At 39.8% G+C, this 15,943-nt stretch overlaps 1 protein-coding gene across 8 annotated transcripts in view; it reads left to right on the forward strand.

Moving 5' to 3' along the window:
* Positions 1-15,943, forward strand: part of FAT1 (FAT atypical cadherin 1) — a 361,321-nt gene that overhangs the window by 272,930 nt on the left and 72,448 nt on the right. For all 8 annotated transcript variants that reach the window (XR_016311628.1, XM_089669573.1, XM_089669572.1 and 5 more), the window contains 4 exons: positions 1,069-1,222; positions 7,963-8,196; positions 11,415-11,804; positions 13,421-13,635. Coding sequence is in view for 7 of the 8 variants with exons in the window: in XM_089669573.1 (XP_089525699.1) it covers positions 1,069-1,222; positions 7,963-8,196; positions 11,415-11,804; positions 13,421-13,635 (993 nt within the window). In the remaining variant the exon portion in view is untranslated. The remainder of the gene's footprint in view (positions 1-1,068; positions 1,223-7,962; positions 8,197-11,414; positions 11,805-13,420; positions 13,636-15,943) is intronic.

A 15,943-nucleotide genomic window follows, 5' to 3' on the forward strand; every position in this document is an offset into this window, starting at 1 on the left:
AAACCAATACTATATACTATATATGCTATATACTCTCAATAAGAGGAAAGAAGTGTCCATCTTTATTAGGATATGCATCAGTAGGTTTCAGTCAACAAAGTACTGTAGAATAAAGCTTGTCCACTGGAAGGACCCCTATTTTAGAGCAGGAAAGGGAAAGCCTAGACTTATAGTCATGTACATATGACACCTATGCCTTAGGCTTAACCACCTACTGATTGCTAAGAATGTGTCCTAAAACAGACAAATGAAAAGGGAGCAGGACAAAAGAAAGTAAGAAAGAAAATGGGTGGGGGGGGTGGTGGAAGAAAGTAGAACTCTTCCCTTTCCAGACACTGTAAATTAAAAGAACGATTGTGTAGTGAAACGTACAGCTGTGGGGAATCATACCTAAGACACCAAATTTACTTGATTTTGCCTGTGGAGAGTGTTTTCCATGCGTGCTGTCAGTGTTTCCGTGAGTTTCACATCTTTGCTTCTAGTGTAAAGCTCAGTGGAAGATGGAAGGTCCCTTTTCTCCAGTGCAATGTCACCAAACAGGTTTTATTGTCAAAGCTTAACTGAACAAGCTTACATTAGAAGCTGATTGGCTACCATGCACAGCTGTACCAGATTCTGAGTGCTCCAGTTTTAGTACATCATCCCCATTGTGTAATAATTTAAATGTCATCTACTATACATACATAACAAATAGCAGTAAATTGTTTCATACAGTTAGCCCAAGCACCATGAGCAGGCTCTACAACAAGCTAATAGAAGTGTAACAGTGCCCCTTGGCCCACAGTTTTTTACCACCAGGCCCCTCTGCTTTTACTTTACTTTTTAACTTTTATCATATCATATTAGTTTAAATTATGGATACTACAGTAACAAGGGACACTAAGCTTCCACTGAGTAGGTAGTTTGGTTCTACTGGGCATACAAGTTTACTGGAAGTTCTGTACTTTATGGTTTTGTGGTGGCACTGGATAGCTGTCTTTAAAGGACCACCATCTAATGCAGACCTGGTTGTTTTTTAATAAAAAATATCTTCAAGAGGATCACTGGTTTTATCTAACATTTTCACAGGATGACTATTCTGAGACCATTTCAGAAGATGCCCCTTCCGGGAAAGTAATTCTACAAGTCTCAGCCACTGATGCCGACATACGTTCCAATGCTGAGATCATTTACACACTGCATGGACTTGGCTCAGAGAAATTTCACCTCAATCCATTTACAGGTGCGCTCCAGAAATGTAATAAATTCTACACTTTCTGTTTTGACCTTTTAATTATGTCTTACAGGCATCATTATTGTTAATTCTTCAGGAGAAAAAGCAAGGCATAATTTCCTGCTGCAGGAATAGGCACATAATTGCATCAATTCTATTAATTGAGGAACTGAATATAACTGTATAAAACAGATATAAAAAAAAAACAGTTCTACACAGGCAGTATTTATTCACCCATTAATATTGTAAGAGGGTTAGGCAAAACCAGCAATGCCATTGGTGTGGGATATTATTTTAGACTTTTTAAAAGTGTATAGTTCAGTATTTCTTTTTAACCAGCAGCTGAGGCTATCCTGGGAATGAAAGGCAGATCAGGAAATATTCTGACATATGGGGGTCGCAAATTCACTTTTTGCCCTTCAAAACTGCATGCACATTTATTAAGTGCGAATGGGGCAAAATGCTATTATTTCATAGAGTGAATTATGAAAATAATGCATTATGGCCACTGAATGGAGTTAGCAATCATAGTAGATACATATTTATTCCCTATGATCATTAGTTCCATCTACTGTAGTGGTCGTAATGCAGTATTTTCCTGATTCACTCTTTTTTGTTTGAATAAATCTATGTCAATGCCAAGGGTTCAGAAAGAGCCACCAGTCACCACATCCCAACAGTATTAAACATCAACATCTGTCCCTTAAAACAGCAAATGAGTAAATGGGATTTTTAAAGTGTTTTAAAGAGTCAGCATGCATAAAATATGTTAAAAAAAGTTTATTATTGTTATTATTAACTCAACCGGATATCAGGTTGGTCATAAAAAAGAAAACAATAATAAAAACAAATAAATAGCATTTGACCTTTAGGAACCTAACCCCATAAGCAGAACAGAGGTCATATTTATCCACTCCAGAAATGGCCATGATTTTAGCCGTCCAGATGCATATACATGTATTTTATATAGTGATTAGAAAGGTAGGCTATGGAGGAGTTATATCTCAGTGTGTTGTGCTGAATGCTTTTTCAGGAGAAGGTGGTGAGTGTAGGGACCATAAGAAGGCCAGAAGCATTACTCCTAGGGCACAGAGCCAAGACCACTGCACCAGGTCCAGTCCCAAACAAAAGAAATGGGTTTATAAGGAAACAAATGCCCTCATAGAGGTAGACCAGTAGTTGTTACATACGGCCTTTGCAGCGGATGTTTAATATCTAAGTAATGGAGAGAGCCCGTACGTCCCCAACAGATAGCAAAAACCAAACAGTTTACACCTTAAAAGTCCCATAAATCCCTTTGCTGTCTGGTTGATGCTTGAATGAAAGCCATTCAATTTGGAGAGATACTAACCTAATAACATTCACTCTTCCCGACATTTGTGTGATTGTTCAAAGGACAGAAAGCCCTGAAAATGTTTTTATACACCCCAGAGAGTAGTCTAACACCAAGAAAATTATACTGCAAAATACAAAAAATTCTTAAAATACATATTTTGGGTAAACTTAAGCTACCATGATGCAACATAAACTGAAAGAGCTTTATGTTGTGTAAGCTGGTCGGCTGTCAGCATGATGTAAGGTCAGCTTTTTTTTTTTCCATGTTGCTCATTGGGAATTGCATCTGTTGGCCGAATCCTTGAAAGGATATGCTCTAGGTCTCCTGGAAAAATTGAAAAAGGAAAATTTCTGAAATGAGACTTATTTTAAAAAGACCACTTATTTTTTATTGTGGTCAGACACTTTGAAAAACCTGAGAGATCTAAATATTGTAAAGACACAAATCCGAAAGGCCACTTATACCAACTTTTCCTGTAGCAATAACCAGCACTGTAACCCAAACGCTAAAATGTTCTTTAACCTATGCACTAACCCTCTCTGCCTATCTCTAATCCTCACAATAAATCCCCTAACATTAACTCTCGCTAAACACTAACATGAACTCTCCCTGAATCCTTTCACTAATTCTTCCTTCAGGTTTACACTGATCCTCACACTAAGTCTGCCTGTAACCCTTACACAGACCCTGCCTGTAAGTCTAACACTAATCTCACACTAGCTTTCCCTTAACCCTTACAATAACCCTCTATGTAAGTCAAATAATAATCCTCACACATCTCTGCCTGTAACCCTTAAAATAACCCTCCGAGTAACACTAACAATAATCCTCACATCCATTCTCCCTGTAACCCTTCAAACTAATGATGCCTGTAACGCTAAGACTTCATGTACATTAGCAGCTCCTATATTTGAGTAGGAGCGTTTTGACCTCCGGCCTAGGGAAAACACAAAACGTGGCCGCGGTAGGCTAGTGTGCATGTAGACTAACATGAACCCTCCCGGTCACCCAAACACTAACCCTGCATGTTACCCCTACCCTAACACAACCCCTTGCCAATGTAAAATAAACCCCTTTTGTGCAATATCTCATTTCTTTCACTAAAATTGTTGACATACAAAACCTTTCCTGCGCCAAAAATACTAGCACTGTGATGCCAGCATTGAAATCTACTGTTTTGTCTTAAAGAACTTTGAATCTTACAAAATGTATACAGTAGACCATTTTATTATTACATATTATAAAGCCAAACATGGTTTGAAAGAGCATAATAAAAACCTTTGTAATAAATATGTGGAAAAAAACCATAATAGACTCTACAACTGCATGTTTCAGTGCCTGCATTCTCAGTAGTATTTTGCTCATATTCTGTATAAATTGGAATTTCCAAACACATTAAAAGTTTTAATGTTCCGCTGCATCTCGGTGGATGAATTTTTTTTCTGCAGACATTCTAGACTTGTTAATAAAGGCCCTCTGCACAAAGCCCGTGCTAGTATGATGATTATTTAAGGAGAGGCATCTTCAGCTGGAATAAACTGATTAGCCGTGGTATATGCATCCATTATCATGGAGCAAAGCATCCTTCACTAAACTGTGCTGCATAACTTTTAAGAGCTAAAGTAAAGAGGCTTAAAATGAGGTAGTAAATGAAAAAAGAAATGTCTGAACCAGAACACATTAGAGGAATTGTAACTTCCAGCTGACCTGGAAATACCTTGGAACACCCTAGAAAGAGCTTGGGTTTTTTTGCAGAACATGCTTTGTCTGGGCTCTGTCTGCCTGCTGCTGACATATTCATAACTAAAGAATGTGCAGGCTCTATAAGTGCTTCACTTCTGATTAGATGAACAGAGGAAGCTTTGTTTTCGGCAGGGCACTGGGGCCAATATTCCTCAGGGTCCTTAGTGTAGTGGCTATGAGAGTTGCTATCACCATAGCTCATTGAATCTATAGACCTAGAATATAAAGGATGTGTTTTAGATGTATGAGTTAAAGAAAGTTAGCTGATATTAAATTGACACTAGACTCTGGTTTTAAAACTATATACAGTAATACCTAAGTTCATGAATTTAATTCGTTCTGCAGGACCTTTTGTATAGCTAAAAATTTGCAAACCGTCGTTTCCCATAGGAATGCATTGAAAACCAATTAATCCGTTCCGGAGGTCAGGAAAAAGTAAATGTTACTAAAATACCGCATGAGTTATTTTATCAAGTAATGCTCTATTTTAGTAGTGACAACCATGAGTTAATGTTTCAGCTGTTAGCAGGGTTCCCCACTGACAGCTGAATGTAAAAGAATTGCCGGCAATTAAAAAAAAATAATTTAAAAAACGGCGTGGGGTCCCCCCTCCCTTCCATACCAAGCCCTTCGGGTCTGGTATAGATTTTGAGGGGAACTCCCACTCCAAAATGTAAAAATAAAATGGTGTGGGGGGGTACCCCCCAAAATCCATATCAGACCTTTATCTGAGCATGCAGGAACCCATTGTTGGGAGCAGAGGCTTTTTTTTTAATCCTTTATTCTGGTCAGCGGCGGTGACGGCGGGCATCGTGATTGACCTTGGATCTAATGCGGGGGACATTCTTTTAGATTTTCTTTTAATAAAGGACTTGTCAAAGACCATGTCCTGTCTTTTTTCACACTACACTTTTTATTTTTTGTGAATGAGTAGGGGTACCATGTACCCAATACTCATTCACATGGGGGGGCCGGGATCTGGGGGCCACCTTGTTAAAGGGTGCTTCTAGATTCTGATAAGCCCCCTGCCTGCAGACTCCCACAACCACTGGCCAGGGTTGTGGGGAAAAGGCTCTTGTCCCCATTAACATGGGAACAAGGTGCTTTGGGGGGAAGCTCCCCACCCCAAAGCACCCCCCCCCATTTTGAGGGCATGTGGCATGTTTCCCCCCCCCCCTGTTTTCTGACTTGCATGCTCAGATAAGGGTCTGTTATGGATTTTGAGAGACACTCCCATGCCATTTTTTTTTTTAATTTTGGCGTGGCAGTTCCCCTCAAAATCCATAACAGACCCGAATGGCTTGGTATGGATGGGAGGGGGGACCCCACACCGGTTTTTTATTTTATTATGGTTCCGGTTTTAAAATGTAATTACCGCTTTTGTTTTTCTTCACTATAGCTCAGAAATTCAGCTGTCACTTTCCCCCCAGCTAAAAGAAAGAACGAGTTAAGACAAACAATATTTCCTTTTAGTTTCTTAAAAGAAACAAAGTTTCCGTTAACTCCAGGGAAAGTGACAGCTAATTCTGTGAGCTATAGTGAAAAAAAAAAAGCCGGCAATTGCATTTAAAAATCAGCACTGACATACACTTCGTATTGCGAAAAAAATTCTTAAAAAGTTTGTAAACTGAGGCATTATTTTCAATGGATTTTCATTCGTAAACCTAAAATTACTGTATATATATTCAAGTATGCACTCTTAAAGTGGTAGTTCACTAACAGAAAAATGGTGAACTAACACTGTACACCCTCCCCATCCTCCTGGTTCCTGCTGTACTTACTTCCAGGGTTGCTGAGCTGTCTTTGCTCATGCAACTGGTCCAGTGGTCTGGAGATTTGAAATCGCAGCTCTACTTCTTTTTGTCTGTGCAGCGCTTTTGGGATGGACCAGAGCAGTTCTGATTTGTCAGCGCCTGTACAGTGAGTCACTCTGATGTGTCCTGGTAGTATCACACATAGAAGAGGGAGAAGAGTAAGGATTTTTCATCCTCAGACTGCTGGACTGGCTGTGTAGGGCACAAACAGCTCAAAAACCCTGGATGTAATGGGGGTGTATGGTGTTAGTTCACCTTTACATTTTTTTTCTGTAGAGGCGAACTAACACTTTAACTTAAAAAAAGTACCTTCTTAGTCTTCTCCAAATTCCTTGTTCATATGGACATTCTGTAGCTTCTGATGATATCCCCATCATTGTATCTCAGAGAAAGAATGTATCATGTGATGATCTTTCCCAGCCAATTATCATTGTATCTCTGAGGTACAGATGGCATCTGAGATGTCTGCTTAGTCCATAAATGAGCACAGTTGGCCATTTCAAGCACACCTAATTATTTCGACAGTTGGATGTTTTGGCTACCAACTGACCACCCCGGATATTATATGCACTCTCCAGCGCCTCAGGATATGCACAGCCAAAAGGGAAGCCAAGGGTACCAGGACAGCGACAACCAAAGGAAATGCTTCAGGGGTGCAGCCCTCCTCGGACGGGGAAATCAGCCACTAGATAGAGAGAAAACAGGTGGCGCACACACCTAGTGCATTATCCAAGGTTTATTGTAGGAGTGAAAGAATAATAAAAACATACTCACAGACGAAGCATGTATCTAAAAAGCATAGAAAAATTACAATGGCCACAACGGCAGGCAATCAGGCATCAACAGCAAGGCTCTTACTTTCCATTCATCATACATCAGCATCAGAGGTTGGTCATCAGCTCTGAGGAAAGGGATTCGTCCCCGAAACACATCAGCCATTTTACTGCACTGACAGTGAGAACACCTTGCCTGCCGTTGTGGCCATTATCATTTTTCTATGCTTTTTAGATACATGCTTCGTCTGTGAGTATGTTTTTATTATTTCATTCCTACAATAAACCTTGGATAATGCACTAGGTGTGTGCGCCACCTGTTTTCTCTCTACCAACTGACCACAGTCTCATGTCTATGGGAAATTTGGAATCGTCCTGAAGCCTTAACTTACATGAGTGAGCTGAAAGATGTTAATGCCTAGTACTCATGTTGAGAATATCAGGCTAATGATGGTCCATTTTTGTTGCATGCTAATCTCATATAAAAAACAAATAGGTTACTAGAGTTACGAAAATTATCGTAAGACGGAATACAACTTCCCACAATTTTTTAAGAACAAATACTGTACTGATTAAACGAATATCATTCATTCTGGTATCTTATGAGAAAACTTTTCGTGCTTGTCCCTTCCTATAATTTTGCATGAACTGTTGTGATCGTCTCTCAAAATCTGTGTACTAATGATCAGATTATCGTTCTGGAAATGTTGTTTGTTTTCATCCGATATTCTCATTGTGTGTACTAAACATAAGTAGGAGTGTTTTCTTACTGCTGAAGTGATAACTGCTGTTAGCGCAGAGCTTCAGAGCAGAGGAATCATTAAAGTACAAATAAGTCTCCATTACAGCAAGCTGCATTAGGTGGACCTCACTGGCAGGTATTTGTGGGACCTTTTAGGGGGACTAAGAGAACACTGAATACAGATGCACTTATAATTAACTGCTGCAGCACATATTAGAAAGCCACAGTTTTACTTGCATCTAAGTCTAACCCAATCCCTTTTTTTTACAGTTTTTTACAGAAAGTTGCAGACAAATTGTAGATTCACTTTCAGAATTAATTTTTCTCTTTTACTTTTCAAGGTGAACTGAAAACATCATTACCACTTGACCGTGAGATCCAGGAAGTCTACCATCTCTTGGTGAAAGCTACAGATGGAGGCGGCAACTTCTGTGAAGCCAGTGTGGAGCTGACATTAGAAGATGTGAATGACAATGCCCCAGAGTTCTCTGCAGATCCTTACAGCGTGACTGTGTTTGAGAACACTGAACCCAAAACTCCAATCACAAGGGTGCAGGCCATAGATGCAGACACAGGTATTCACCAGTTCTGTGGAGAGTGCCTCGATCAAAATTAATCATCTAATGTGTGCATATGTTTTTTGCTTGTTAAAGGGATTGTACACTTTAAATTCTTTTGTTGCTTTAGGTATTGGTGTAGTTACAGTATATTACCTGTGTTATTTGTTTGCCTTGCTTTGTGACGATTGGCCCAACCATTGTGTCGGCAGTTTGTAGGGTCATGGCTGACCAATGCCCCCATGTCCGTGTATTGCTTCAGCTTGCGGATCCCTCTGTGCCAGGACTGGACATTTTCCTGTTCAGGGTCATGTAGCGCCAATTGCATGCTTTCCAACCCTTCTGTGTTGCAACACAAATGTGGAAGTGCTAATGTGATGAAACACTGCATAAGTGAGCCTTCTGAGTGTATCTGTGAATGTTCTGTCTGTTTGTGGCTGTGTCAGATATACTCTAAGTATTGTGTAGCTTTCACCTGCATCAGCACTAAACTGAGAGACCCAGGGATCATGGAATATATAGTTTCTTTACAGAAATTGTAAGGTCTCAAACTACAGACATAGGTCATGCATTAACCTGTGCAATACCATGCCGCATGTCTCATGTTTCAACACAAACTGAAACTGCTGACACAGGAATGTGGACATTTACTTTATTATAGTGAAATAAATTAGACCATGAAGCTACATGATTAATGCACATCTTAGGCATAGATTATGTGATTTTCTTTCCTGCATCTACAGGTTGTAGAAATGAATATTGCTTGATACCCCTATTAACAAAGTCAGTGGTGATGGGGGAATCCCTTCTGTGGAGCAATTGTTTTCACCTGGTTTGGGGGTGGGGGTTTGCAGAGAGTCGTCCTGGCTGGGAGAACACAATGCTTACTGTTAGTGGCTATAGCTGGCAATAGTCACATGCTAAAAATCTAATATGCTGGTCCCTGCTGAACCGGTTGAGATTCAATCCATCTATGGCCAGCTTTGTGCAAATGAAAAACACAAGGTTCAGGTAGTAATGATTACTAAGCCTTTACACAGTAGTATTTCAACTAGACATACTGCCTAGGCTCTGTATTACTTCAGGAAACTACTGTACTATAGGTTATATAAAATATAGTAGATTTTCTCTGAACAGTTGCTCACTCTTTCTAAAGACACAGCTGATAATGCTGTTGTGAAAGGTGCTGGCCAGTGATTGGACTCAATATTAATTATTTGGAACTGTCCAGTTTTACTGATGTACCACAATATATGCAGTATTTTATCTTTCAGTGATTACTTTTTACTTTCAACGGCTTTTCATATAATGATCATCACCTGATTCAGTCACTAATGATAAGCCTGGAAACAAACATATGTTTACAGACACAATAGAGTCTCTACAGACATTCTCTGACTTAATAGTCTCTGGGGAAAAATCATTTGAAATAGTGTTCTCCGGAGATAAAAAGGCTAGGGTATCTGCTCTGTATATGGCCCTTTACAGACCTTCATAAAATACTATTTGCCTAGCCATCCCCAGTACTTTCTTAATTACTTGGAAAAACTAAATAAATGTGTATATAAATCAATATTGGCGTATAAACATGACATGAAATGTGCTCCTACTCCTTGACCTCTCTGCGGCCTTCGACACAGTTGACTACCCCCTCCTCCTCAAAATACTACACTCCCTCGGCCTCAGAGATTCTGCTCTCTCCTGGCTCTCATCCTACCTGTCACAACGCTCTTTCAGCGTTACCTATAATGCTACCACCTCCCCCTCACTCCCCCTCTCTGTTGGGGTCCCTCAAGGCTCTGTCCTTGGGCCCCTTCTCTTCTCCATCTACACCTCCTCCCTTGGCCAACTCATACACTCTCATGGCTTCAACTACCACCTCTATGCCGACGACACACAAATCTATCTCTCAACCCCCCACCTCACCCCCTCGGTCTCTGCCCAAATCACACACCTACTGAGCGACATATCAGATTGGATGTTGCTCCACTTCCTTAAACTGAATCTCTCCAAAACCAAGCTCCTTGTCTTCCCCCCAGCCCGAACCCCACCCCCCATTGACTTCTACATCACATCCAACAACGCCAATATCAAACCTGCTCTGCAGGCCAGAGTATTTGGTGTCATTCTGGACTCCAACCTATCCTTCCAGCCCCAAGTCCAATCTTTAACAAACTCGTGCAGACTCCACCTCCGCAACATCGCCAAAATCCGCACGTTCCTAACCCCAGAAACCACTAAACAGCTCATCCACTCCCTCATCATATCACGACTCGACTACTGCAACTCCCTCCTCACTGGCCTGCCTCGCCGCTGGCTATCCCCGCTTCAGTCGATCCTGAATACGGCTGCCAGACTCATTCACCTTTCCAACCGCTCCATTTCCGCCACCCCCCTCTGCCAATCCCTCCACTGGCTTCCGATTGCGCAACGGATCAAATTTAAAATCCTAACACTGACGTACAAAGCTGTCCACCATACTGCCCCGAACTACATCACTGACCTAATATCCAAGTACCGCCCAGCACGCACACTCCGCTCCTCACAAGACCTCCTTCTCTCTAGTTCCCTGGTCTCCTCCTCCCATGCCCGCCTCCAGGACTTCTCCAGGGTGTCACCCATCCTCTGGAACTCCCTGCCCCAACCCATCAGATTATCACCTACTCTCCTCTCCTTTAGGCACACCCTGAAAACCCATCTCTTCAGGGAAGCCTACCTCACCCCCTGCTAACTTGCTGACCTCCTCCACTCTTCCTACCACTCCATCCCCCACAGCTATATCCTCCTGTACCACTATCCCATCCCTTCTAGATTGTAAGCTCGAAAGAGCAGGGCCCTCCATCCCCTCATGTTTTGCATTGTATTGGTATTGTTCTGTCACATGTTCTGTCCCCCTTTGTAATGTACAGCGCTGAGTGAACTATTGGCGCTTTATAAATACTGTATAATAATAATGAAATATGAATATAGGCCATGCTCATAGCAGACCTGTGTACATGTTTGCTTGGTCCACGTTTCTTCAAAAAAGGAAACCATATGTAATTGTGAGAGTGGGTGCAATATGAAAATTGTAAAAGTTGACAAAAGCTACGCAGCATGAAATGTTATATATATATATATATATATATATATATATATATATATATATATATATATATATAACCTTATACTGTTATACCTTATAATGCCTTATACTGTTACTTTATGGTGTTTCTCTTGCTTGTATTTTATTGTAGGACTCAACCATAAGGTGCAGTATTCTTTAGTCAGCTCAGCAGATGGTCAATTCTCCATTGATGAATCATCTGGAATAATTACTTTGGAGAAACCTCTGGATCGGGAGATGCAGGCAGTGTATACGCTTACCGTCAAAGCCAGTGATCATGGATTACCTCGAAAGCTGTCCTCAGTTACCAGTGTGTTAATATCAGTCTTGGACATTAATGATAATCCACCAGTCTTTGAACACAGAGAGTATGGGGCTACTTTGTCAGAATACGTAACAGTTGGAACAGAAGTTCTCCAGGTGTATGCTACAAGCAGGGATATTGAAGCTAATGCAGAAGTTTCATATCAGATTATCAGTGGCAATGAGCAAGGAAAATTCAGCATTAACCCAGTTACAGGTAATATTTATATCCTCTTTATTGAGGTTCATAAGTGAGTTATTGTATTACTACTTGTTGATGAGATATTAACATGAGCCCTCTTCATCATCACATAATCTAACATAACCATTTTCATTGCTTTCAACTTTGGTGGTGAACAAAACCATTGCATTAGTAGTGCTGGATATGGGCAGTAATTGCTAAGGCTCCTATTCTGGGTCATACTTAAGGGCTCATTCACACCTTGGCTTATTGACATGCACCATTTTTTGCAGTGAGGCGCATGGTTGTGGTAATGCATGCAACAGTGTGAATAGGCCCTAAGTTTCCATTAACACTTGTGCATTGTGGCAATGTGTGCTAAAACTGCAATGCATTTGCCCTATGTGCAGTACATTGTGGTGCCATTCATTGTAACTAGCACCCCAATGCATTGTACAGTAGAGCCCAGTGACCCACAACACATATACTGCACTTTGAGTGTGCTGCTTTGTTAATTAAGGGTCATGCAGTTTTCATTTTTCGAAGTGTGATGGTTGCCTTAACAAAGCGCAGGTAAATGTATGTGCAATTAACACAATGCAGTGAAAATCTTAGGTTTAAATGGACTAATGTAATGGAGCCCTAAATTATGGTTTCCTTTACTTCTATTCTTATCTTGTTAGTGTTTTTGTCCTGTAAACAGTGAATTATGTCCTATTTTTACCAGCCAGGCTGCTGTAATATTTTCCAGTTGGCAAGTTTAGGTCTAAGACACCCCCTTAAACCTCTACAGTGGTAAGCTAAGAAAACATAATTTCCCGCATAATGGATTATCCACATTCTCAAGAAAGCTGTAAACTCCTTTACTGGAAAGTTGTGTCGAGCTATGGGTGTCGCCACTCTCAAACTGCTGCTGAAGTGCGCTGTTTAAGAACAGCTGGCGGGATGGCCAGACCTGCTTGGTGTTTTCAGATTGACAAAGTCCTGGACATGAATAAGTAAAGACATCAATGAACCAGCAGCTGCACGCCACAGAAGAAAAAAGCAATATGCCTTCAGTGCAACTAAATGAATGCAAGACTGCTAGTAAAATGCAGGTTTAGATATTTCAAGAAAATAAAGCAATAATAACAATCTACTTTGCATACAATGACGTAGAGCTCATCATGCTTTTTAGCTGCAGTTTCACATTCAATTAACTGCACCTGTAAACAAATTTCACCTATGATGAATATAACGGAATGTTATACACTATCCCAAACTATAAAAAATACATTGTCACACTTTTCAGACTATATTTTTTTAGAAGGCAATGGGGAACATTTACAAAAACTGGTGCACACAGAAGCTGTGCATAGTAACCAATCAGCTTTCAGGTTTTATTGTCAAAGCTTAATTGAACAAGCTGAAGTTAGACGCTGATTGGTTACCTTGCACAGCTGCACCAGATTCTGTGTGCACCAATTTTAGTAACACCCCCAAATGCCTCTGTAAGGCCTTGTTGTTTCTGATAATAACAGTATCATATTTTTAGAGAACCATGCTTTTTTTTTTTTAAGAGTTACATAAATCTAAATCTGTTTTTACATTCCAAGTTGCACACCTTCAATTTCACTATGTTATTGTACACTTTGTTTTATAACTCTTAACAGGAGTTCTTTTTATAATTGAAAGTCTGGACCATGAAAGCGCAGCAGAATATTATTTAACAGTAGAAGCCACAGATGGCGGCACTCCACCTCTGAGTGATGTTGCAACAGTCTCCATCAATGTAACAGATGTCAATGATAACTCACCAGTTTTCAGTCAAAGCACTTACAATGCTGTGGTCGGTGAAGACGCTGTGTCTGGACAACCTGTCTTAATGGTAATTTGAACTCAGCTACCTATCTGTTTTATCTGTATGTACTATATTTTTGAAAATACTATTGTTCTCTTATTGATGACCTTTCATCTGAGAAGGTTTTCACCACTTTACATATTTTACCTGTAAAAAAACAAACAAAGCTCAGCTTGGGTCCTATTTTTGTTTGTGTTTAATAAACTGTAGACAAGATTTCTGGTTTTGTAAACCCAGTGAACACTGTTCCTCTCCTTTCCCGTCTCCAGAATGGTGTGTTTCTCCAACTGTCCCTACTCAGAATGCTTGACAGCTATTAAAACAAGTGTATAACATTTGAAAATTTGTACCTAGAAAGAGACAACAAGGCCTGCAGGGGCAAACTGACCCTCTTTCAAGGTTTCCATCTTAAAGTGTTACTAAACCCAGGACCCTACACTCACTACTTCTGGTCTCCCCTAGTACACTGAACATGGAAGCGCAATTATTTTAGTAAATGTAAACTGCTAAATACCTTTTGTCTCTTTTTAGTTACAAATGTTCAAATCGCAGTCTTATGACTCCTATAAGTGTCCAACTGAGCACTGGTTAATCTTGTAGGCTGAGTTTACATTCACCTCTGACTGTCCTGTGAGGCTACATGACCCCTGACCCTCTATCTGGACAGTTCTATCTGTCTATGGCTGTTTCTGCTCAAGAGAAATCTATATAATAATGATCAGCTTCTCTCGAATGGGATTGTTGGAAAATTTTTATTAAGTCAGTTCATGCAGTCGGCTTTAGCGATGATCAGTGTATTCTGACACTGTCAGAATCAGGGGAGGACTGACCATTTGGAAACTTGGGCAAAAACAATCCATCTATGGCCAGCTTTAAGGTAAGGTGATTTTGTAAAGTGCAGGAGGGGGTTAAAATGTATCTAAACTGAGGAACAAAAATTTAGTTTACTACATTTTACCAGGCCTTAGATGTGGTGTCTGAATTCACTTCTTCTATTATTTGGAGTTATCAAAAACAGATAACAAAACTATTTCAATATTATATCTACCCAACTCACTAACACACTTTCCTTGAAGGGGCACTCCCCTATATCCTCTACAGAATAGTTTTGGATGGTTGTCTAGCCCAATTCCGTGACTAGTGTTTAATGTGCTGCCAGCAGTAGGTCTCATACATCTATAGACAGGCGTAGGCATAATATTACAGCAGGGGTCTCCAAACTTTTCAAACAAAGGTCCAGTTTACTATCCTTCAGACTTTAGGGGTCTGGAATGTGGCTGGTGAGGGTAGAAAATGTCCCAGGCCCAGCATCAGTGAGAATAAACATGACTTTGAGGTTGGTGGGCAGTAGAAGGAGGAGTACTGATCCATCATTGGTATTAGTAGGAGGAATAATGCCCCATCATTGGTATCAGTGGAAGAAACAGTGCCCCATCATTGGTATCAGTGCCTCATATTATTTGGAGAAATAGTGCCCCAAGTGCCGAATAAAGTCTAGCAAAGGGCCGCATCTGACCCTTGGACTGCAATTTGGACACCCTTGTATTACAGCATTTATTATTTTTTAATTATAGGACTAATTTGTGCCCAGTATGCAGGAAAACCCATTTAGCTGTTGTATCTCATCCATATGTAAATACCTTATGTTCAAGGAAAAGCCCGCTATTGTAAAAAAAAAATATTGTATTCTAACAGTGTCAGGTTAATACATGTAATATTTCTTATGTAAACAATATATAAACCCTGGTAAATTATATTAATAATAAATCAATATATTCCAAAGTCTACATCATCGCGCCTCAGGAATGTAATACCATGAAATAATTACTATAAATACTTTGACATAGGAACTGCTATTATACAGCAATAACCCAAAAAATATATCAAATATGTGATAATAAAATATAACCTCAAATAATAGCGCTCACAGAATATGATCAATGCAATATAAATAAATATACATTATTTGTGATTATATTTTATTATCACATATTTGATATATTAATACATGTAATAGTATATAGTATATGAATTCTTTTTTTAATTCATGTGCCTTTATTTATATTTTCTTCTCATTTACATGGTCATGAGATGAACCTGCAATACTCCAATATTTTTCATGACAGTAGCTCTTTAAGTACTGGGAATAAAAGGTGACTGATGTATGCACATCTAAAAGTGGTATAGTTTGTTCCATTCCCGATGTCTGCTTCATCTACTTGAAATGTACAGAAAAAAATAAAGCCATGCAACATAAAAAAGAAATCCATATGTTAAATACTATCATTGCATGTATTAACAGCACTTACCAGAATACTATTTTTCACCATGGGGG

Source organism: Staurois parvus, unplaced genomic scaffold (genome assembly GCF_062004578.1).
Source record: "Staurois parvus isolate SC_StPar_1 unplaced genomic scaffold, SC_StPar_1.0 ptg000080l, whole genome shotgun sequence".
In the NCBI taxonomy this organism is placed as follows: domain Eukaryota; kingdom Metazoa; phylum Chordata; class Amphibia; order Anura; family Ranidae; genus Staurois; species Staurois parvus.